Source organism: Dermatophagoides farinae, chromosome 7, assembly GCF_024713945.1.
Source record: "Dermatophagoides farinae isolate YC_2012a chromosome 7, ASM2471394v1, whole genome shotgun sequence".
Classification (NCBI taxonomy): Eukaryota; Metazoa; Arthropoda; class Arachnida; order Sarcoptiformes; family Pyroglyphidae; genus Dermatophagoides; species Dermatophagoides farinae.
Window position 1 is genome coordinate 1944054 of NC_134683.1, and position 25422 is coordinate 1969475.

Consider the following 25422-nt stretch of genomic DNA (forward strand, 5'->3'; position numbering starts at 1 on the left):
AAAAGTTAATCCATAGATAACTTATGGACAAATTTGATTACTTTATTTATTTGATGATAACCATTTGATTGTGGTTGTTGTCGTTGTTGGCGTTCATGCACCTTAAACTCCAAAATGATTCAATGATCTAATTATCCATTTTTTTTCTCCTCACTCTGTCCAAATTGATTGATTCATTATCATTTTATTTTTTTCAAAATGATCATTGATTGCATTAATTGATATATCCATATAGTGATGATGATGATGATGTCAATTTATTGATTGAAAATTTAAAAACGAAAAAAAAAGTCATTGATTCAATTCCAAAAATAGAATTTGATTGATTGGGTGAAATTGGAATAAAAATTTTTACGATCAGAAAAAAAATTTCCATATACAAAACACACACACACAGTGTGAACCCGAAGCCGACAAAAAAAAAATCTAATAATGGCTTTGTATGGCCGGTCGCCCGATATTATTAATACTTGATGATTCGGATCTTTTTTTTCTTATTGATTGTTTGGCTATCAAATGAAAATTGGGAAAAAAAAACCACCGAACGGAACCTGCCTGGAGATTAAGTTTTTCTTTCATTTTTCGATCGATTTTTTTTTTGCTTGGCTCGGTTTTTTTCGACTCCATAATAATAATAATAATAATGACAGAAAGATAGATTTGTATTCAAATATAGAAAATAAAGTGGGTGAACAATGATGATAATAATAATAAAAAATTTTATTGTTGTTGTTGTTGTTGTTGTTGTTTCAATCCTTTAATTTTTCAGGTTTTTTTTCATCATCATCATCATTGGATTTATCTCTTTAAATCATTGAAAGACGATGTTGATGAAGATAATTGAAATTGTCACCAAAATTCAATTTCGAAACATCTTTCTTTGTTCCAAATGATGTTGATGATGATGATTATAAATGAGATTTATCTTTATCTTTATTTTTTTGTAAACTAAACGCTTAGATGAATGTAATGGTTGACATGGTCAATTTTTACCATTTTTTTTCTCTGTTCATTTTGAAAATTCAATTTTCATTTCGTTTTCGTTTTGTTGTTGTTGTTGTTGTTGTTGTTGTGTGTGTGCCGCTCTAACGGATTTATTTTATTTTTAAAAATTTGAAATTTTCTTTTTTTTTTTGCTTTTCAAAGAAAATCCAAGGATTTTTTTTTTGTGGTACACACACACAAAAAAAAATCTTCAATGTTTTGTGTCGGTGTTTGGCCATAATCGGTGCTGGCCAATTGTATTATCAGTTGGTTGTTTTCATTTTTCATTTAATATTGTTGTTGTTGATTATCTGACCTAAAAAAAATTTTATATTCAATGATCATTGGAACAACAACAACAACAACAACAACAACGACGACGACGACGACGTCGCGGATGATGTTGTTGATAACGATGGTGAAGAAAAATGGCTATAACCACTTTACAAGCGACTATTTTTACTACCTTTGAAACAAAAAATGATACAAATCGTATCATGATGATAAATCTTTTATCTATCCATCTATCTAATCTAATCTAATGTTGTTTTATTTTTATTGATGGTTACTAATTACGATTCAATTTTCATTCACGTTTGTCGTAATTTGTCAAACATCATATCATATTTAACAAATTTACTTTTTTTTTTTTTTTGCTCGTTGGTTTGTGTGGTTGTTACAAATGTTGATGTTGGATTTTTGGATTCAATTCTAAATGATTTGATCACCTTTGGTCAAGTAATTGTTGTGTAGAGGATGAGGAGAAAAAAAAGCCAAAATAGATTTTCATCATCTGTCCGATTTGATCATTCAATTCAATTGAATGCTTATGGCAGATTTTTTTTTAAATATATAAATTACATCATTTTGGATCCATTATATTTTAGCAGGAAAAAAAACATGAGATAGTGATGATCAGAACCTATTAGTTCAAAATTGATCCATTTTGAACACAACAAATTGAATCATATAAAATCTGGCCAATAGACATATGATTATGATGATGATGGTCATTGAAAATTGTTGTTGTTGTTGTTTGGCTAACACGGAACATTAATGTTGTTCATCCATAAATCTTAAAACACATCTTTCTTGCTTTCCTATATGTGTTTCATATACACACCTGGAGCAATCAAACATGAAGAAGAAAAAAAAATCAATTCAATCAATTGCCATCGAATTGATTTTGATTGATTTCTTCATTGTAAATGTTGATGATAATGATTTGATTTTTTTTGAGCTATTTGTACTTTTGTTTGTGGTTTTGTGGCATCCACCACCATCACCACCACCACCACCATCATCATTCAACGGTCATAACGATAATCAATTAGCCATTCATCGAAATGGAAAATAGACGTTTGTAAACAGATGATAGAAAAATGTTTGTTGGCCTAGATTGTTTAGTTTTTATTTTGTCATCATCATCATCATCATCTGCATAAATACGTGTGATGATAATGGCTTATTTGATGATGGTCATGACGATGATTGGCCATTGGCCATTGAATTCAATTATTCAATTTTTTTTATTTATATTTTAATACATCTATTCATAATGAATATTGTGTGTTCCATAATTCATTGTTGTTGTTGTTGTTGTTGTTGTTGTAGTTGTTTTTGATGCTTGACCTCTTTTGTTCGAGGCGTGATGCATTGTAGTAATATCACGTGTTATGAGCAGTAAAAATAAAGAAAGCTAATGATAATGAATGAATGATTTTTTTTTCTCTCAACTGTTAAAAAAATGCATTTTTTTTTGGTGAGGTAAATTAACTCGAAAAAAAAAAATTTTTTCACGTTAAAAAAAATTATCATTTTTCACCAATATCGTTCATTGTCTGTAGACAGTGATCAATTTGAATTGGATCGATCATTATCATCATAGTCAATTTTTTTGTTTCTTCCTCGATCCTTGCCTTCATCTCAATTTGCCCATTTATCAATATTCAATATTTTTTTCTTTTCTCAATTTTGATCGAATAATAACAAACGTACATTATCATGGATACGATTAGAATTAATTTTTGCTTCATAATGAAATATATTTCCTTTTTAATAATAATGATATATTATATTAAGCAGCAATCTCCTAAAAAAAAAGTTTAAATTCAAAACGAAAAAAAAAATTTAGGATTTATTAGCAAAAAAAAAAAAAAACGTTTCTGTTTCTACCATAACGCGACGTTTGATATATTTTTGCACACAAAACAATGATTTCCATAAATCATTACATCATTCCATATAGTTCTGATGATGGTTGTCTTTCATTTTCATCATCATCATCATCATTATGATCCAAAATAAATGGAAATCGATGTGGGTTTTTTTTCTCTTTGATCCACTATGGATTGAATTACTTTTTTTTAGAATAGTTTCATTTTTTCCCTTGTTGTTGTTGTTGATTTCGATTGCGTGCATCAATCATCAACCACGGTTGTTTTTTTTTTCATTCTCATTTTCATGAAAAGTTGGAATGAGAAAAAAAAATCACATACCACAAATCCAAACCATTCAATCATAATCTCATCCACAGACATCATTCGTCATAATATTACAGTTTTTTTTCGTTTGTTGTTCGCTAAAAAAGATTTATGAAATTTTTCTTTTTTATTTAAATAGGAAAATCCATTTTCATTGTTGTTGTTGTTGTTGTTGTTGTTGTTCGGTCTGTCGAATATAAACAACAACAACAACAAACATCAATCGGTTACATTTCGTTTGATTCGTTGTATAGGCATATACAAGTTTTATCAAAACGAATGTGAAATCCATTTTAAAATGAATGAAAAAAAAAATTCCAATCTATTTGGTTGTTATAATACAAGATGATCGACTATTAAAAAAAAAAAAAATCAGCCATATCCACTTGATGATGATGATCCAAAAGATCATTATGGTTCATTCATCCATTCAGTCTTCCTATATAATTCATCGTTGTTGTTCCTGTTGATGGTTATTGATGCTTTGGTTTCTTTTTTTTCTTCTTGCTTGCTTGCTTTATACCATCATTGCATGATTTGTGTTGTTGTTTTTTTTTCGCTTGTCAGTCGTTGGTTGTTGTTGTTGTCTGTCAATCAAAATTATGATGATGATCATCATATAATGATCCATAACGAATGTGGCCATTATATTCTTCAATGGCCAATATATGATTTTTTATTTTTCACGAAATTTGAATCTATGAATCATTTCAAAATTTCAATGTTTTGTTTGTTGAATCTGGACTATCTTTTTCTGTTTGTCTTTCGGATGAACAAAATGGAGATGAAAAAAAAAATCCATATTGAAGTAACCATTAACATATCCCGGAACATTTATAATAATGTCTAGTTAACTAGGAAATTTTTCCATATTTTCATGATAATGTTTCACATATATATATATCTTATCGTGATCGAATCAATTATTGCAATTTCAACTCTCTTTTTTTCCTATTTATGTGACGAATTTATATCGATTTAATTCTTTTTCACAGAAAAAAAACTTTCATCATTCATGATGATAGCTTCATAATGACATTTTTTCGCCTCTATTTCATTTATAAAGAATTTCATTTGAAATTTTGAAATCCATAAGAATTGACTATAGTTGCGATGGTAATCATTTGTGTGTGTGTGTGCATGTGTCATTCAGAATTTTGTTTTTGTTTGCACTCCCACACACACATTTGATCTCATTCGATTAACATACTTTTCAATATTTGCATTGTCACCTATCAATATTTTCTCTGTAATGTGTATGTGTGTGCAAGTGTGTATATTATATATTGACCATATGGTTCGATATATTTTGTTTGATTTATATCCATAGATTCTGTTATCGATAAATTTATTTCCAAAGAAAAAAAAATCCAATCCAAGTGACATTATTACCCATAAAAACATTCATTATCATCATCATCATCATATAAATAAGATTAAGCACAATTTTGATTGATTGATTGATTGATGGTTTTATCAGATCGTATTAAACAACAAATCCATTATCAAATACAAAAAAAATCGATAGATCAATTGATCAAATAGAAATCGAATCAAGAGAGAGAGAAAACAAAAATCAAATCGGATCAAATTGTATCGATTGAATTTCAAAATTTTTTTTCTCTTATATCAACAAAAATTAGTAGGCCACCATTACCAACCACCACCACCACCACCACCAACCAACACCTCCACCTGGATTTCTCTTTAACTCTTGCATTTTTACATTGACAAAAAAAACGATGAAGAAAGCCGTGGCTTTTTTTCTGTTGTTCTCTCAATCTCTTTAGTTAACATTTACAATCTACCTGGCCATGCTTTTTTTGCAATCATCACTGTGTGTGCATGTGTGTGTGTGTGGGAGAGAGAAAATAAATTTACCTTGGCTATATATGTGTATATATGGCGTCAATGTTTGTCTTTAAAAAATGCTTCTACCATCGTATTCTCATTTGAATTACGTTTTTTTTTCTGTTGCTACAACTTGTTCATATTGATAGAAAAATGAGAGCCCCTTTTGCATGGAATAACAAAAACAAAAAAAAACCTATGAATCCAACTAGTCGACTGTCGTCAGTCGTCATCATCGAATGCATTTCCCTCTCTCTGTATTATATCATTATTTAGTATATTCATTATGTTTCTGAATAATTATAAAAAAAATTCTGTGTTTTTTTGTTGTTGTTGCTGCAATGATGTGAAATTTGATTCTATTGAAAAAATTTATTTATCACCGGTTTATATTTGGGTTCTCAATGATGAATCCTGATATGTGAATTCTTGTTTTGTTTTCTATTGGTTCGTTCAATCATTTTACACACCATATATTCATGTTTATCTTTCGATCGATTTTGTAAATAAAATTATGAAATCGGATGCACCACCATCACCACCAAAAAAAATTATTTTCTGCCTACTCTACTCATGGTTTAATTCACATCACAATCTTTAGAGATTTGGAACGGCCAGTAAATCGAATGACCGACCATCTGTCCGATAAAATTTTTTTCTTCTTCTTCTGTTGAATGAACGAACAAAACACGTGCATTTTGTGCGTGTGACCCCGCGTGTGTGTGTGTGGACTGTCTATGACCTCTTTTTGTGATCATGAACGAATGGAGGGTACCGATTGTTCGATGTGAAATGTGACCATCCAGATAAAACCGGACAGATGCTTTACAATTTCAGAAAACAAAATAATCATTCGAATCATTTGTCACCAACAGCAAGCAGAGTTTCCAATTTCCACTTTGATGCAATTCTCCCTTTACTTAGTCTCGAAAAAAAAATTCATATAAAAATCGATTGTCCATTTCAATTCTGATTTAGTTTACGTGTGTATTCGTGTGTGTATTATTGCAAATACGGGAAAAATTATCCACCCAAAAAATGGACATTTTGATTCTCGAAATTTGATTCCCAATATTTTTCGAGGCTATTTTTTTGATCTCAAAAAAATTTCGAACCTACACTGCAGCATTTCTTTGAACAATTTTACGACCACCGTTTCATCATCATCATCACCATGATGATGATGATGATGATGATAATCACCAAAGTTCCGGAAACAAAACAAAACATAAAATTAATCTTCTTAACATCGATATGCGATCCAACAACAACAACATCAGTCAAAAATTCATATTAGTTTTTTTTTCGTTAGCTGGTAAGTCATTCATAGATTGTTATATTGCAGAATCGAACACAAGTCATATATCCATTGTTTTTATCTTTTTTCCTCTTTTCATAAATGACGTAACTATGTTTGTGATTGTATTTATTTAACCTTTGACCACCGTTAATTTTACCGTTCATCTTTTTTTTCTCTATCCATTTTCCATTCATTGAACTTTGACTGAATTGTTTCAAGTCATTCAATTCGGTCATTACTTTGATCATCATCATCATCATCATCATAATCATTATCATTAGGTGCAAACACAAACACACAAAAACATTTTTATTATCAAAAAAGGTCAAAGGTTCTGGTTCGCTTCACTGATTTGTTCACTTCCATTGTTATTTTTAACCTTATTCACAAACTACTACTACTACTACTAGAGGCGCCATGGCGTGACACCTTTACTATAATTATCATTTTTTATGTTTAGTTTGGTTACTTATATGTGGTCATGATTATGACGACATGACCATAGCTGAAATTCAAAAAAAAAAATGGTGATGATCAATTTTATGGACTTAAGTTTATTCTGGTTCCATTATTATTATTATTATGAATTATTATCATTTATGATAATCACGTTTTCGATTATCTATATCATCATCATCATTGGTGATTTTTTGTCATTTGATACTGCAGATGACATAACAATAAAATGGATCCAAAGTGACACAACATTCTGTTGTGTTCATTAATGGCCAATCACTTTTTGACCATAACAAAAAAACTTTTGTTTTATTTCTCTCTTATTCATTATCATTCAAATAGAAAAAATTCATTTATCATACAAAAAGAAAACAATCCGTTTTGTATTAATTTTCTTGTTTTTCTCTTTAAAAAAAATGACATTGAATTGAAACTTGAATCAAAAAAAAAAAAAAAAAAAAAAAAAAAAAACAAAGATATTATCTTGATTGATATCGTTCCGTTTTGAAACGTCGATGACAAATTGTAACAAATTTTTTTGTTTTTGCCACAGATATTTATCATTTCAACATAAAATCCAGTCACAACATGATGACGATGATGATGATGATGATAATGTTTGTTGGCAATATCGTTTCGCATCATTGAATTTTTTCTCTCGATTCTTGATCTGTCATCGAATTCGATATTCATTGTGGTAGGATTTTTCATCAGCAATAAAAAAGAGACAAGTTTTTTTTCGTTGCTGTTGTTGTTGTTTTTGTTGTTGTTGTTGCAAAGTTTGAGGTCATCTGTTCTCTTTTCTTTTTCTCGTTATTTTCAATGTTCAATTTTTGATCCAAATGGTTGACATATGCTCTGGCTATGGCTGTATATTGGCATAATGTGAATCTGTTACGGTCCATTTAACATTTATAAATAAAAAAAATTTTTTTTTTTTCATTGATTCAATTCAATATCAGATGAGAATATATTCGAATGTTTTGAATTATCATTTTTTTTCAGCCTATATCATTATCATCATCATCATCATTTTGATGTTTCGGCCATAACTTGGTTGTTGGTGGATCCCTTGAGATTCAATCATTCTGTTGTTCAAAAAATTGCATTGAAAAATATTTCCTATCATTATAATCTATCATTAATTCATGGATTTATGTATGTAGGATTCAGTTTCAGATGTACGAGCATTGTTGTTGTAATAAAACACGTGTTCTTGGACACACACACACATGCAATCCATTAGATTTACTAATATATGATCCATTATACAACCAATCAATTCATTATAGGTATATAATGATGTTTCGATAATGATTTGATGATGATAATCGGATCGGATCGGATCGTATCTGATTGTTTAAAGAAAAACCGATTCGATTGTATTGGTCATTTTCTCATAACAATGATTCAGTATTGAAATGAAATGTTCAACCAAAAACTATTGTCCTTAAATAAAACACAAAACCAAACGATGGAAAATAAACGGCACCATTTTTCATTGATTATGATGATCATGTTTTTTTTTTTTGGTTCCTGTTCCGATAATCCGATCAAAGGTGTGATATAATTGTTATTAGTAATTTGTGTGATTATAGAAGAAAAAAAAATTGAAACTAGGAAATGAGGAAACCACGTGAATATTAGTAATTACTTTTCATTTTGTTCACTGTTCAATGTTCAATGATGATGATGAGGATCAAAACAAATCATTGATCGTTTCCAAAAAAAAATTCATTGCAAACAGAAAAATCTTTTAATTTCATAATTTTGATTCCATCAGTTACTTTTCCACAATATCCGCAATGTGTAATCATTCATCATTTTCTTGTTTTGTTTGTTTGTCAGATTATTTTTTTTCTCCTTTGTAAAGGATTATTATGGTCGGAAATTTTTCGTTTTTTGTTTTTTGTTTTTTGTTTTTTTTTTTTTTTTTTTGGTTTCGAGTGAATGACATCATTATGAACAGAAAAAAAAGACAACGAATGACGAGATAATCTATCGATCTGGTTGGAGATAATCGATCATCATTTACACACACACACACACATGTATCAAGAATACAAGTCTAGACGATGAAATGTTTTGATTTTTTTTTTGCTCGTTGTTTCATAATTTTCTCCCCCTTGTTTCGATAGTTCGATCGATCGAGTTTATATTTTTTTTTGTTCGATTATTTTTAGCTATCGATTTCTTGTTGTTGTTGTTGTTGTTGTTGTTGTTTGTTTGTTTACACCGAATAATACTGGTTTATCAATCGATTTCCAGAAAATCAGAAAAAAAAACTAAACAAACTTTCACTCCTCATGATCATCGGTGTCGTCGTCGTCGTCGTTGATAATTATATATCGTATCGAATTTTTTTTTGTTCACTCTCACCAATTTACACATCATGAAGTGATGATGATGATGATGATGATGATGGTTGAACACACTGAAAATGAAATCGATCAAACTGGTCAATCTGATTAAACTTTGCAACTTCGATTTACCAAAAGTTTTATCCTTTATTTCATTGTTCACCATCTAACTCACACACACACACACACACCGTTTTTTTTTGTTTACCGATTTGCCTATTCGTTTTTTTTCTTTCTTTTGTATCCAGTTACTATTTTTGGCATATACACAGAAAAAAAAATTGAAATTGAAAGTGTGAAAACAAAACAAAACAAAACAAAACAAAAAAATTTCATTTTCGTTACACTCATCTACATGTTTCGTGTATGTTATTCGTCGTTTTTGATCGTTCATCATCATAATCATCATCATCATCATCATCATCATCATCATTGATCGGTTGATGATGAAAATCTTTACAATTCACCAACACGAGAAAAAAAAATCATCTGTAACAAGACAACAACAACAACAACAAAAAACACTGGTTTTTTTTCCACTTTCATGACACCATTATTATTATCATCATCATAATTATTAAAATTAAAATATATAGTCTTTGGGCGTCCATCATCATCATCATCATCATCACATCGCACATTATCAAATGACCACTTCTATATTCACTTTACCAATCATCATCATCAAGATTTGATAGTAAAAAGGACCATTTGCAGACTGATCATCGAATGTTGTTATTTTTGGAACCACCAATTTTTTTTCTCATTGCTTGTTTGATGTTTGGTTGTTGTTGTTGTTGTTGTTGTTGTTGTTATTGTTTGAATGTTTTTTTTTCAATACTTTTCCAACACACACTCACACACACACACAGGGTGAGAAACACTTTTTTTCCATAGATTGAATGAGCTTTTTTTTTATTTTTCTTGATTACTTATTGTGTTTGTGTGTGTATGTGTGTATGTCCACCTGCCATATTTATGTATTGAATGTGTGTGTGTGTGTTTTTTATTTCATTTTGTAAATTCATTAATTAATTTTTCATTTTGTTGTTTTTGTGCATGATCCCGGATTTTATTTTTCTGTTGTTTTTGTTTCTTCCTACACACACACACACAATCCGGCCGGTTATTCGGTGCATTTTTTTAATTGATTTTTTCTTTCTAGTTTTTGTCATTTTTTTCATTAATTTTTTTTGTTCAAATTTTCATCTTCATTTCAAGTCGACGAGAGAGAGAGATATTCAGAAATTCAAAGTGAAAATTTGTTCATATTCCATTGTACTTTTCATGAAATTCTTTTTAATCGATTTTGGTTTTTTTTCGGGCGCCACACCCGACCTCCCGTTGAATTCTATCTACATTTGTGTGTGTGTGTGTGTGCATGTGCATGTGTGTCTGTGTGTCTGTTTGATTCTTTGGTGATCCAAGAAAATTGCTACACCCTTATGTTTGGGTCTAGTGATTTTTTTTTCTTTTAATTCTCATACACCACAAAAAAAGTCTTTGACCTGAAATTTAGGAAAAAAAGCCTTGAATTTTCAGTGATTGTTTCACATGTCATTCACCTTATCTCATTCATCTAATTTTTGTCTTATTTAATGTCAATTGTCATGTCTAGTGTCGTTATTTCCTATTGTTTTAATGAAATCATCACCATCTTGATTCATACAAAAATAGAAAATTTCGTTCATCTTTCGTTCGATGTTGATCTTTTATGGTTATGATTATCTTCGTTAGATAGATGGATAGATGGATAGATCGTGAACATCACATGTTTTCAAATATCCTATATATCGGTATCGAAAATTCAATTCTCATTCATCATTCTTAGTGTGTATATATCGATATATTGATAAAGTTTAATCATTCGATCGATGCGCGCACACACACACACATACTATTTGAATGATGAATGATGATGATGACGATGAAAACATTTTTTTTCCTGCCATTTATTTGTATCTCATGTTGATTGATTTTCATCATTAATTTTTCTCTATGGTCTATAAAAGTACAGACATTAAAACATAAAATAAACAATTGTTGAATATAATCTGAATTTGAATTGAAATAAAATGAAAATGAAAATGAAAAAAAAAATTTTGGAAACAAGCTACCATCATCAACGACCACAACGATATCACGATGTTGGGCCATTTTTGGATTTAATTTGATTTTTTTTTTCACTAGAAACTTTTTTTTTCTTTTGCTTTTTTGACCAAAATATCGTCGTTATTCGATGATGATGATGATGATGACGGTGTATTTGGCAACGAGAAGCTAAAATTACAGTGGAAAAAAAACGAAAAATTTTCTCCCATTCTCATCCATCATTATCATCATCGTTTTGCGAAAGAAAAAAAAAATCTTTTGTTCCAAATAATAATAATTTCAACGACTACCAAATAAATTTTCAAGAAAAAAAAAGTTCGTGATGAATGATGATGATTATTATTATTGTGTGTGTGTATGTGTGTGTGTGATGGAACTTTGAAGAAAATTTTTTTATTTTTCTTTCAGAAAAAAAAATCTCCTATTTGACCACAATTGTCATTGTCGTTATTATTTGTTAATCACACGCATTACACACACGTGTAAGCATTATTTTTTTTTTTTTAAATTCATCAATTGTGTCCATTTGGTTCGCGTTCAAAGTTATATTGTTGTATATTTCAGCTTCCGCGTAATACACAATGATGATGATCACGTTGTTTTCTAATGATTATGTTGCACATTTGCACATTGTATTGTAGTCATCATACATATACGACATTTATGTATGTATGTGAAATTAGGGTGATGGTGGGCGTCATTATCTTTGTGTTGTTTGGTGGTGGTGGTGGTTTGTGATGATTCAACATCGAATTAATGTAACTCAATCTCGTTTTGTGTCGTTTTAGATGTTAATAATAATGTAATTAACCCGAATATAAAATAATTTTTTTTTCTTTTCAAAGTTTTTTATTCATTTCTTCATTTGAATTTGTATTTCCCGTTTTTTTGTTCGTTTGTTTCCTTTTTTTTTCTTTCCTTTTTTCAGTTCAACCGTTACGGTTGAATAATTTTTTTTCCTACTTTTTTTTCGTTTCGTTTCTTTTCATGATTTTGTCATTCAAATTTTAGATTGGTTTTTTTTGTTTCGTTGTTTTTGTTGTTGTTGTTTGAATTTGCATTTCTGACAAAAAAAAAATTTTTTTTTTCCATCATGTTGTCGTCATCAACATAAAAATCTCGAGAAAGAGTTATTGTTGTTGACAGCGTTGTCGGTGTGTGTGTGTGTGTGTGTGTGTGTGTGTGTGTGTGTAATCATGAATGGTACATGAAAAACAACTTTGACGATGATGATGATCATCATCATGGTAATGATTATGATGATGAACTTTAGAGAGATTGAAGGAAAAAAGAAGGACAAGAAAAAAAAACTTGAATTTTTTCTTCTTGATGCCGATGTTATTAACATTTTTGAATTTCAATGTCAAATCAAAAAAAAAAAAAAAAAAATTTTTTGACGTTTTTCCTCATTTTTTTTACCATCAAGATAGATGTTCGATGATGATGATGATGATGATTATATAACCAGACATACCAGACTTGTATATATATCAATATTGTAAAAGCGGAAATATTTTCAAGTTGAATGAAATCATCATTCATTCATTGTCTGTTCAAATATGACATCACCATCCACCTTAAGCATAGTATTCGAAACAATGATATTCCATATATATGATAATGATCGACGAAAGAAATTCATTATCTTTATTATTTGATAAAAGATTACACCCCCCCCCAAAAAAAATTATCTGGTCATGATTATGACTATGATCTTCATATATATATTACCTAGTTTTTTTTCACCCCGTTCATTCATACATTTATTATATGAATGATGATGATTTAATTTTGGGGGGGGGGGTTCAAAATGATAATCTCTATCCACAAACACACACACACACTAAACAGTGGTTGAAAATATAAATGGTGCCTCACACACACACACACACATGTTTTGAAATGTTTAGCTTAATTCAATGTGCTCATTGAAGATCATCGTCATTGCTTCAATATATATATTATATACACATTAATATTCCTATTGTCGTCTTTATTTTAGTTGTTGTTGTTGTTGTTGTTCTACTCTTAAATAGACAACAACAACAACAAACAACACTCCAAGGATCCTATCTAGGTCATAATCATCATCATCATCAACAACAACAACAACAAGTCGAAGACTAAAAATTCAATACAGCTTTAGACAGATATATCTGTGTGTGTGTGTGTGTGTTTGTTTGTTTGTTTCATATTCGATTTCGAATGAATTTTTTTTTCAGATGTTTGTTTGATTATTCAATGTATTCCTACTTTAAGTTGGCTATAATAAAGTAGATGTGATGATTGTTATGTTGATGATGATGACCACTATATCAACGTTTCGGACACAAAAAAAAACGATCGAGAGAAAGAGAGAGAACGAAAATGTAAATGTTCATGATGAACGATGGATGATGATGATGGGCGAACACATCTATCCATACATTTTGATGATTATTATAATGGCATTTTGGCTGCTGAATCTAAAATGGATGATTATATTTTTGTTGTTGTGACTACAACACATGGATGATGATAATGATGATGACAGAGCAAATTCATATTGTCGTAGTAAGCAGACTGAAAAAAAATATTGTCTTTTTTTTAATCTCAGTATATATTATGGATTAATGATGGGATCACCCCGATTTTTCATTCATTCATTCATTCATTCAATTCATCATTCACCATTCTCATCATCATCATGATCATCAAAAGGATTTCATCAAATTCAATGTTTTTGTGTAAAGTCTCGAGCATTAAAATTTTATTTCATTTTTTTTCTGGAAAAAATAAACTCAATTACATTTCTATAGTAGTAGTATAGGGAACAAAGGTCAAATTGCAATGGTTTTTTTTTCTCTTTTGTTTTATTTTTGTGTGTGTGTGTGTGACTTACCATATGACATAAAGAATTTCCATTGTTTTTTAATGTCGCCCGTTTTTGTTGTTGTTGTTGTTTGACTGGGTGGATTCGGATGAATAGCTTTTTTTTCATCTTCTTTGACCTTTGTTCCGTTATAAACGATGATGATGATGATGGTGATGAACAAACATGGAATATAATGATAATGGTGATGATGTTTCTTCCTAGATTTTTTTTTGTTGTTGTTGTTTTTGTTTTTTTCCATTCAACAACAACAAACAGACAAACAAACAAACGAATGGAAAAAAACAATCTCGCCTAATCTGAATATCATCTCATTTGAATATAATAAAAATTTTAATTTTATTTTTTTTTATAATCATCATCATTTTGATGGTAAAATTGAAATAGTTTTCTATTTGAAGCTGGTTTTTTGTTGTTGTTGTTGTTATTGTCACCTTTTGTCCCAATTTTTTTTAAATATTCGAATTCAAATCCATCATCATCATCAACACCATTTGATCGTCATTTATGAATGTCCAAAAACAAAATGATCTTTTTTCTATTCAATTTTTTTTTCATTGTTTTCATGACCATTTATAATTTTGTTATTGAAAACAAAACAAAAAAATTTCAAATCATCAAAAAAAAAGGATTTCAAAACGAACCGATTATCATTCATATGTAATAATAATAACCCAGGTAATAATGACATTGTCATCATCATCATCATCATCATCATTTTTTTTTCTACCGTGAATATCATCGGGTAATTAATAATATTTTTCATCCTTGAATAACCGGGTAATGAATGGATTTAATACCATATTAATCCTATTTTTAGATAAAATGATGATGATCATCATCATCAAGTGGTCAAATGACGATGTTGACGGGTGGCCCCTTTGATGATGATGATGGTCATACGAAAATTACAAAATCCACAATTATCCATGGATACCATCATTATATTTTTTATATAATTTAATGAATAAGAAAAGAAAAGGGTTTCACCTTGAGAAATTTCCAAATCCAAAAGCCTTTAGGCTTCTGTAACAATGGGATAAATACTTTTTTTTGACCACAAAATGGACACACCTTTTGTATTATTGTTTTTGTTGTTTAAAAAATTTTTTTTAAATAAAATATTGGTGACTTGACCACCAACAAAAATTTTCACCTATCCACGGTTGATTGGTCAAATCATCCACATAGGTCGTGTGGGCGTAGTAGTAGTAGCAGTGATGACCCTCATTTATCATCATTGATTTTAAACTGTATTTTTTTCTTTTGCTCGTCACATCATTTGAAATCGACATTTTTTTTTGGATTTATTATTATTATTATTATTTCGTTGGTCTAATAACCCAGATTTGTGGTCGCTGATGATGATGATGATGATGATGATAATTATATAACCCAAAGATTATGATGATGATCATTATAATCATTTTGATGCAATTATTCCATTTTTTTTTCTCTTATACATAGAGAATAGACCAATTATTTTTTTTCCAACCTATATCTATCAATCTAATCTATAGATTTTTTTTTCTCGCTTTCGGGTTTATCGATTTTTTTTCGGGTCAATATTCATCTCTCTCTCTTTCTTTGCCCTGATTTGAACTTTGAACTTATTCACCGTTATCCGGTTTTGACCTTATGTTTGAATTTGGCAAAATAAGATTGTCAGATTAGTAATCAGATATAAAAATTTGATCATTACCTGATCAACATTGTATGGCTATCTAATAATTATCTTTTTGAAAAGACTGGAAAAAAATGTCTAATTAGAAAAATTGAATGTCCTAATAGGATAATATCAACATAACAGCAATATTTATACAAATCAGTATATGACATGTTTGATTTTGTTTTTTTTTTTACTTTTTTGAATGAATAATCATCTCATTATCTATCGATGGCCATTGGCCACACACATACACACACACATGAACTAATAAATTTGAATAAAGTCAAATACAAATACAAATACAAAAAAAAATGGTCAGTCTTATGCAAATACTAATTTGTTGATATTCATCGAAATTTTTTTTTCTGTCTGTCTGTACATATTCGGGCAATTGACATAATTTCAAGGTCCGTTTTTGGTTATTATTTGTAACTGATATGAATCAGAACAGGGAAAAATAATTTTCATGAAATTTACAAATGTGTTAATTAAACATTTGTAGTGAATTTTTTTTTTGTTGTTGCCCAAATCATCAGCTGAATGAATTGATTAAAGGCAATTTTATCATCATTTTAATGCTAATGACGATTGTGTAATTATCATATTTTTTTGTTACGATGCTTATGATGATGTTCATACCAATGACCCGACCCAGAAAAAAAATTGGTTTACATCTTAAGTAGCCATTACCATTATCATCATCATCATCATAATAACTTGGTTTTTTTTTCAAATTTTTGGCGCCCAAAGGGAAAAAGAAACTTTTCAGTGTTTTTTTTTTCAATACACACACATTCTATGATGTGCATAAAAATTTGGCCAACAGTTCCACACACACACACACACACACACTCACATGCATAATTTATAATCATTCATCAATCAATAAATATGATTATGATATGAAAAAAAAGATTTAAATTCAAAAGATTTTTGAATCTAAATTTAACTACTGGTTTTCTATTTTTTTTTTGTTAAATTTTCACCGGGGTACGTTAGTTATGAACAACACACTGATATATTGTGATGATTATTCGTTTCACCTATTTTTCTTTGTTCTTTCTTTTTTTCCAATGATGATGATGATGATGAATGATCTGAATCAATTTGCTGTTCAAATCTATTGTTTTTTTTGATCATCACCATCACCATCATCAGCATAATCAATCAACAATTGGTTAGGTCTGTTGAAAACAAATGGAAATGAATCAAAAAAAAAAAAAAAAAAAAAAAAATAGGAATGAAATGAAATGGAAAAAAAATATTCTATCTAGGTCAAACAAATCTTGCTGTAGTTGAATTTTTTTTTTTTTTTTGATTACCATTTCTGAAAAACAATAAAATTTATATATTCCAAGACCAGTGTTAATGATCGTTACTATCTATACACTACTACTGACGAAGACGAAGGGTTTCCATTTTTCCATTCTATTTTCATTCAAGAAGAAGAAAAAAAAGACTTAAACTAAATTCCCACCTATGTAAAAAAAAATGTTTTGCCATTAGTCGATTGACAAATTTTCTTTTTTTTTTCTTGCTTCAATTCAAATATCTCATTCATTTGATTTGTTCACATGATGATTATGGTTTTATTCACATACATACAGAGTAAACATTTATATGATGATCATTTCCGTTTTTTTCTGTGTCGTTTTTGCTTCAATTATTATGCACGTGCATCCAATTTAAATTTGATAATACACACACACACACACACACGTTTTATAGATTTTTCTCCATCTCACTATGTGACTAAAAAATTGTAACAAAAATCATGATTAAATTTAATTGATTTGAATTGAATTGGATGATGATGATGATAATGATAATGACGACGATGAACTCAATTAAATTTGTCGTAAATTTTGATCAATTAAGTCTTCTATTCACTATTCCTTTTCAATTATAATAAAAAAAATTTTCTGGTTCATTGTCCGGATATTCAACATCCGCTTCTATCTCTCTCTCTCTCTCACTTTTTTTTTTGGTTTATTCATCCATTAGAATAATGTTGAAAACAACATGCATACATGTGTTGAACTTTGACCCATTGTATCTTTAATCTTTACTGTTGTTTCTGTTGCCTATTTCAATGGGCAAGTCATGAAAAAAAAAAAAATTTTTTTTTTCATTTCATTGTCATCATGAAAAAACAACGTCATTTGGTTTCTGGGCTGATAGTATTTCACTACACCCACTTCAAAACACACACACACACACAGGAAAACCAAAATCTAAATAATGACCATCTGTGGTATTCGTTGATTTTTTTTTTTGATATCCATGCGAGTAGTAAACAAAACAAAACAAAACAAAAATTTTCATTTCAATTTCAAACTTCTGGAACGAATTTTTGTGTTGCTGTTGACGTTTACTTGTTTTGATTTATTTTGTTTTATCAATTTACTTTATTAAATTTTTGATTTATTTTCTTTTTTTGATTTAGGCTTATCAAAATGAATTTGAAAAGATAACACATCAATTTTTCAAAAATATTAATCAATTAACAAAATCTGGTGGAAATAATAATAATACGGCTACTATTGGATTGGCCACTATCAATGGTGCTGGTGCAGGTGATGAATTATGTTCATTATCATCAACAACATCAACAAAAACATCAACCACCCTATTACGTTCAATTAAACAACAAAAAGATCGATGTCTAAATCTTTGGCTAAAATCATTGGAATATTTAACCATTCTGCAGAAACATTCAGGCAAACGTTGTCCACGTCATTATTTTGTGTAAGTTTTGTTTTTTAAATTTCACCTGCTGTGCGTGCACTGCACACACACACTTGTAAAGAGTGTATATTTACGGACCAAAAAAAATGACAAGAGAAAAAAAATTAGTAATTTTTCCCACGACCAACCAAGGATTTTGTTTGAAAAAATTTTTTTTTCTTTCTTTTCAAAAGTCCTTATTCCAATCACAAGTTAGATCAATAAAATCTTATCGATTTTTGAGTTTCACACAACAGATCCTGATGTGTAATTTGAATCAGATAGTAGGTATCGTTTTGTTGTTGTTGTTGTTGTTGTATTTCTCAAGTACCATGTGGTCATGTGTTTGAATGTGTACAACAACATCATCATTATCATTGGCCAAGTTCCTGGACAGCTTTTATTGTGTGTGTTTGGTCAATCAAATTGATCGATTTTCATTCATTCATTCATTCCTTTTTTTTCTATTTGTTTTATCATCATCAATCGATCGTTTGATCGTTTTTTTTACATTTGAAATTTCATTTCCTGATTATAATTTCCGCTTGTTTTTTTTTATGCTTTTAAACATTTGATGATTCTCTTGTCATTATATTTTAGATTCATCATCATAATCATCATTGTCGTTGTAACAATAATAATGAATGAATGAGGATGATATTTTGACATTGTTGATTACGAATTACGATTTTTTTTTCTTCATCTTTGAATATTTTATTATTCCATTCCATTCATCTAGCTCTTTTTCTCATTTTATTCAGACACTTCTATCAATCAATCATTTTCAATCGATTTTTTTTTGTTTTTGTTTTTCTTTTTTGGATACCAAAATCGATTTAAGATTGACACTATCCGAATATCCGACAGTTTTTTTTCATTTTCATTCGATTCGATTCATTGTGTTCAAATCAAGTTATTACCGCATTTATCTATCTTTGTATTCCTAAATCTTGAATCGGATTAATTGGAAAAACTTGATTTTCTTTGAGTTTTTTTCTCATATTTTTTTTCCACATTCAACATTATAATGAAGGTGTTGTTGTACATTCATTCATTTTTTTTACCTACTTGATCAAATTTGATTGATGGCCATTTAGGAAAATTTTGGAAAAAAGGATTGGCTCTCTCATGCTTTAATCCTCTTTGTGTGCGTGTGTGTGTGTATGTGTGTGTGTATTAAGCTTACCTTTGAAACAATAAAAAAACGCCCATTTTTTCGATTGATTTGATTATCAAATTAAAATTATCATCATCTTTTAATTCATTTTTTTTGTTTTTTTTCTCATTGTTATTTGTTGGAACAATATCATATTGCGACACACATTCACTCACGCAGGAACAATAAAAGCCTATTGAATGAAATCAATGTTGCAGATCGATCGAAGCCATTATCATCATCAAAGTTGATTGTATCACAACAACAACAACAACAACAGCAGCAACATCAACAACATTATCATCATTATCGGCAAATTTTTTCAACAGATAGCATTGATACAAAATCAAAACAACCGGCCTTGAATCATCCATATCGAAATATTTTATTTGGTCATCATCATAATGATAAAAATGTTAATATCAAATCACCAAAACAAACAGTTCCACCAACACCACCACCACCACCACCTTATAATCCTCGTCATTTAATTGTTTCGAGCTTTAATCCGTCCTATGCTGCCGTTGTTGCCTCATCATCATCACCAAATTCTTCTTCTGTTGGATCAATTAAAAAAGTAGAGCTTAAATCTATCGGAACAGGTGGATCATCAGTCATTATACAGAATCGTCGTGTTCAGACAAGTACAAGTATAACTAAAAATCAATCACAAATGGCCAATAATATGATGGAACAACAATCAAAAGCAGATTTATCATTATCATTATGTGATACAAGAGATAGTTTAGATGGTGGTAGCGGTTCACCAGGTGCCGATTCCGGTGTATTCAGTTCATCAATGGATCATTCAACAATATCATCATCATCATCATCATCGTCAACATCAGCAGCAGCAGCAACCGGAGCAGCAGCAGTAGCAGTAGTGAAGTATGAAATCATACAGAAAGATATCGGATATTCGAGTGATGCAGATATGAGCGATGCAATTGAGGTTAGTTGATTGTTGATTCCATTTGAACCATATTACCCCGGTCAATACACTTTTTTTCTATATCCATTTATCATAGATAAGTGAGAAAATGCGAACGAAAAATTAAAAAAAAAAAAAAAAATTTCCATAAATGAAATTTTTTCTTTTATGCTAATATGATGTGATCGAGATTTTTTTCTTCTTCATTTTTTTTTTAAACTGATCATAATCCTAATCTATGGGCAACAACAAAAAAAAAACAGAAACAAAAAATAAAATTTTCATTTTCTCGCCATACGGATTATTTTAAATCTAATTTTTTTCCCTTCATAGAAAAACAACAACAATTGCCCCGTGATTTTTTTTTTTTTTTTTTTTGGTATCCGAAAAAAGCAAATTTTTCGTTCTCAATCTCTTTCACTCTCTATGGCTTGTCATGAATCTAACCTGTTGAATATATATACCATTTTTATATCGAAAAAAAAACATTACAAAAACTTTCATCATTGCATTGTGAATGTGCAAAGTTTTTCTAGTTTTTTTTCTCGCTAACATTTACATTTTATTTTTTGATATAAAAATTTTCAGGCTTGAATACATTTTCTTTATGAAAGTGGAGAAAAGAAAATGGAATAAATAGTAAAATAAAAAAATCGAACCCAAAAATAAACATTTTTTTTTCACTTTCAGTACAGGACAGGTGAAAACAAAACGAAACGAGAAAAAAAAATAGGAACGGTCATGATCCAAAGTTGTTGAATGTTGATGGTTTGGCCATTTTTTCTTTATTCATTGAAATGATGAAATAAAATGTGTCAAATGGAATAATGAATAAAATGTTTGTTTGTTTTACGATAATCAATCTTTGTTTGTGTGTTTGAAGCAAATAAATTAACCAGAAGATTTATATTGATAATTTTAATACCATATGAAATGAATCAATCAGTAATTAGATTGTTGTCTAATGAAATTTAATGAATTTTACCATTACGATGTTTTGTCTGCTATGAAAATAAACTTTTTCTTCCCTCATCATTAATGATGAAAATATAGATGGATATGTGTTTGATCAAATTAATTCCTGTTTACTCATTCCAATATTTGTATTTGATTTTGAGTTCATAGTTGTTGACATTTTTTTTTCTCTCATCACCCACATATTTAGGCTCAACCACATTCATCCGATCATCAAAGTAGTCAACAGAAATCATCAAAAAAACGTCATGTACGTCGACGACGAACACGGACAAGTAATCGTAATCGACCATGGAGCTATCATGCTGATTGGACTGCATGGGATTATTATCAGACACCATTCTTTTGCGATCATTTTAGTAATGAAGATTTAAATTATGATGATAATGAAAACATTATACGTAAACTAACGGAATTTGGTGAAAATTATGAATCATGGATTAATAATGAATTGGATTTAACTGATACGGATATTCGTGGTAATTATTAGAAAAGAAAAAAAATTTAATTTGAAATAATTTATTTCCTTTTTCAATAAATAAACTATAGATCAAAAACCGGCTGTTGTAATTGAAAAACCGGAAATCGAAGCCTTTGGTGACGAACAACTGCAACAACAACCAATTGTAAATGTTATGGTTGTGGAAAAAGCTGACGCTTGTACTGCTACATCACCAATACCATTTTTGGATAAAGAATGTCAAGTTATTGATGAACTACTTCAAATGGGTAACAATAACAATGATGAAAAAGATGATGAAATCTATGCTAGAAGCGTAACAAAACAAAATAAATGCACAGAGACACGTTCGAAACAGATGATTGATTCATCATGTGAGCCAATGTCTTGTCCACCATCACCAACACCAAAATCATCAACGAATAAAAAGTGTAAAGATTCAAAAGCAACAATACCGACAATCAAAATCAAACCGAATCGTTCGATAAGAAAATTTGAAAATAATATCGATGATATTATGGCCAGACGATCACCATCACCATTAATGATGAAAAAATCATCAAACATTATTGGATCATCGGTATCGAATCAATCAACACAATCAACATTGGCCACTATTACAACTGTTTGTCAATGTGGCCATAATTGCCAAAATAATAATTCTTCACCATATTCATCAATAAAATTTTATACTAGTATTGCATTGGCTGGCCTATTGTCTTTTTTGATTGCTGTAACACAATATTCACCTGAAATACATAAAACATATCCACGGCCACCACCACTTTGAATGAAACAAAACAAAACAAAAATAACCTCTATCATGATGATGAATACAAGATACACTAACTTTGATCTTTTTTCCTGATTATTGTTCTTTTCGATTCATGATCATGAAACAAAAATGACGATGATCATGATGATCATGATTGAAAGCGACCATCATCATCATCATCATCATCATCATAATCATCATAACAAAGAATACCTCATTGGAAAATAATCGAAATATTCTCATACACCAGTAATATATATGAAATCATGATATACATACCTATTCACATGGCAATCATTTTTCGTATGCAACCAAAAAAAAAAAAAAAAGAAAAAAACGATCATCGAAAAGCATCAGTAAAAAAAACAAATGAACATCATTATCATTGAGAAAAAAAAACCAAAGAACAAAAAAAAAAATAAAAAAAATACAGAAAAATCTCATTTCATTATAATCAAAGAATCGAATATCATCATGATTGGCCTAATATGAAAAATCAATTTCCGAACGAGCTATTCGTGTGGTTGTGTCTTTGTGAATGTTTTGTATTTGAATTTTCATCGTATTAATCTATCTATTCTATAATCGTTTTTAATCATCATATGAATTATAATTATATATAAATAATATGGCTATAATTAATTTAAAAATCCAAGAAAAACATTCGAATACAGACATCAATTTATTGATGATGAAACTATTGTGCCTTATCTCTCTTATAATTATATTAATGTCGCTCATTCATCAAAAAAAAAAAAAACAAAAACAAAAATCAAAGCGAAAAAAAACCTACATCAATCCATCAATATAAATATCGAATATGAATGAATTTTTTCCTTTTTCATCACAAACATTCGATTTGAAATCCACTTGAACACTACACTATATATATACTGGAATACTGGAATTCATATGGGAGAAAAAAAAATTTTTTTTTTTTATAAAAATTCATTTGCATATTAATCAATCAATGGATGATTATAATAAATTGATTGGATGATCACCATGGCTAAATATACATTAAATTATCATATATAATAATTATATCGATGAGTAAAACAAAACAAAAACGAAAAAAAAATTATTCCAAAAAAAAAAAAATGAAAAAATGAAAATGAAAATTACGAAATCACCCAAACTATATATTATTATTACTGATTTTGATTTTGTTCCATTTAACTTGACCACAATTACACACATACACACACTGTTAACTGTGTGACAGATTTTAGATAATTTTTTCCATTCTATTTATTTTTTCTTTATAATTTGCAATTTTTTTTTTTGATTCATTGATTCTTTTCTTTTCTTTTTTTTTTATTTTTGTTTATCTTTTCTGATTGATTGTTTCTGATTTTTCATTTCTCAAACACATAAACAAACAAACTGCAACAAAACAAAATCAAAACGTCTACTTTTTTAACATATTGTAATTCTAGTCTAATTCTTTTTGTTTTTTTTATATCCTTTTTTTTCATTATATAATTCAAGACATTACGGAATCTATATCAAAAACGAAAACAGAATTGTTTTTCAATTCTTTCCTCAAAATCAATTCGCTGCCAAACAAAAAAAAAAAAAAAAAAAAAAACAAATTCCGAAAAACGACAATTACCGTTGTTGTTGTATTTACGAAAACATCAATTTCTCTTATACACAAATATACAAACAAACATATACACCCACACACACCCTTCTATTAATCGATAACTTTTTTTTGAAAAAAAAAATTTGGTTACACTGTTGTGGATAGATAAAATTCTGGATGGATGATGATGTTTTTGCCAAAAAAAATCAAAAGAAAAAAAAATTTTTTTTTATTCACTATTTTTGTATACAACACTTGACATTATTATTACTATATTTACAAACACAGAATTTCTCGATTTTTTTCACTCAATATAAGGATCTTTTTCTTTTGATTCATTTACCATTATTCATTTTGAACAAATAAAAATTTTTTTTTTACAAAATTCAAATCTAAAAGTAATCATCAAATGATTTATTATATTGGATTAGATGAATGAATGCTTCTCGTTTGATTTGTGTGTTTAATCATTTTTTTGAACAAATATATGTATTGTTAATAGTTGAATTACCACTTCAAGTCTTTCCTATTGAAATTAGTGACTGAATATGAGTGGATACAAAAATAAATACGCCGATATAGGTGGTAAAAAGCTATATTTGTATAGGAAAATAAAAAGATTAAGTTAATTATTAAAAAAAAATTTAGATTATAGTTTACATCAAATATAAACATGTTGGTCACCACACCAACCGTCGAAACATATGGACCGTATTTTCGGCG

At 29.0% G+C, this 25422-nt stretch overlaps 1 protein-coding gene across 2 annotated transcripts in view; it reads left to right on the forward strand.

The window, feature by feature from the left end:
- Positions 1–23148, forward strand: part of LOC124496825 (uncharacterized) — a 44717-nt gene extending 21569 nt beyond the window's left edge. For both annotated transcript variants that reach the window (XM_075732850.1, XM_075732851.1), the window contains 4 exons: positions 18534–18835; positions 20151–20922; positions 22067–22355; positions 22426–23148. In XM_075732850.1, coding sequence (XP_075588965.1) covers positions 18534–18835; positions 20151–20922; positions 22067–22355; positions 22426–23126 — 2064 coding nt within the window. In that variant the 3' untranslated portion in view covers positions 23127–23148. The remainder of the gene's footprint in view (positions 1–18533; positions 18836–20150; positions 20923–22066; positions 22356–22425) is intronic.
- Positions 23149–25422: the final 2274 nt, after the last annotated feature.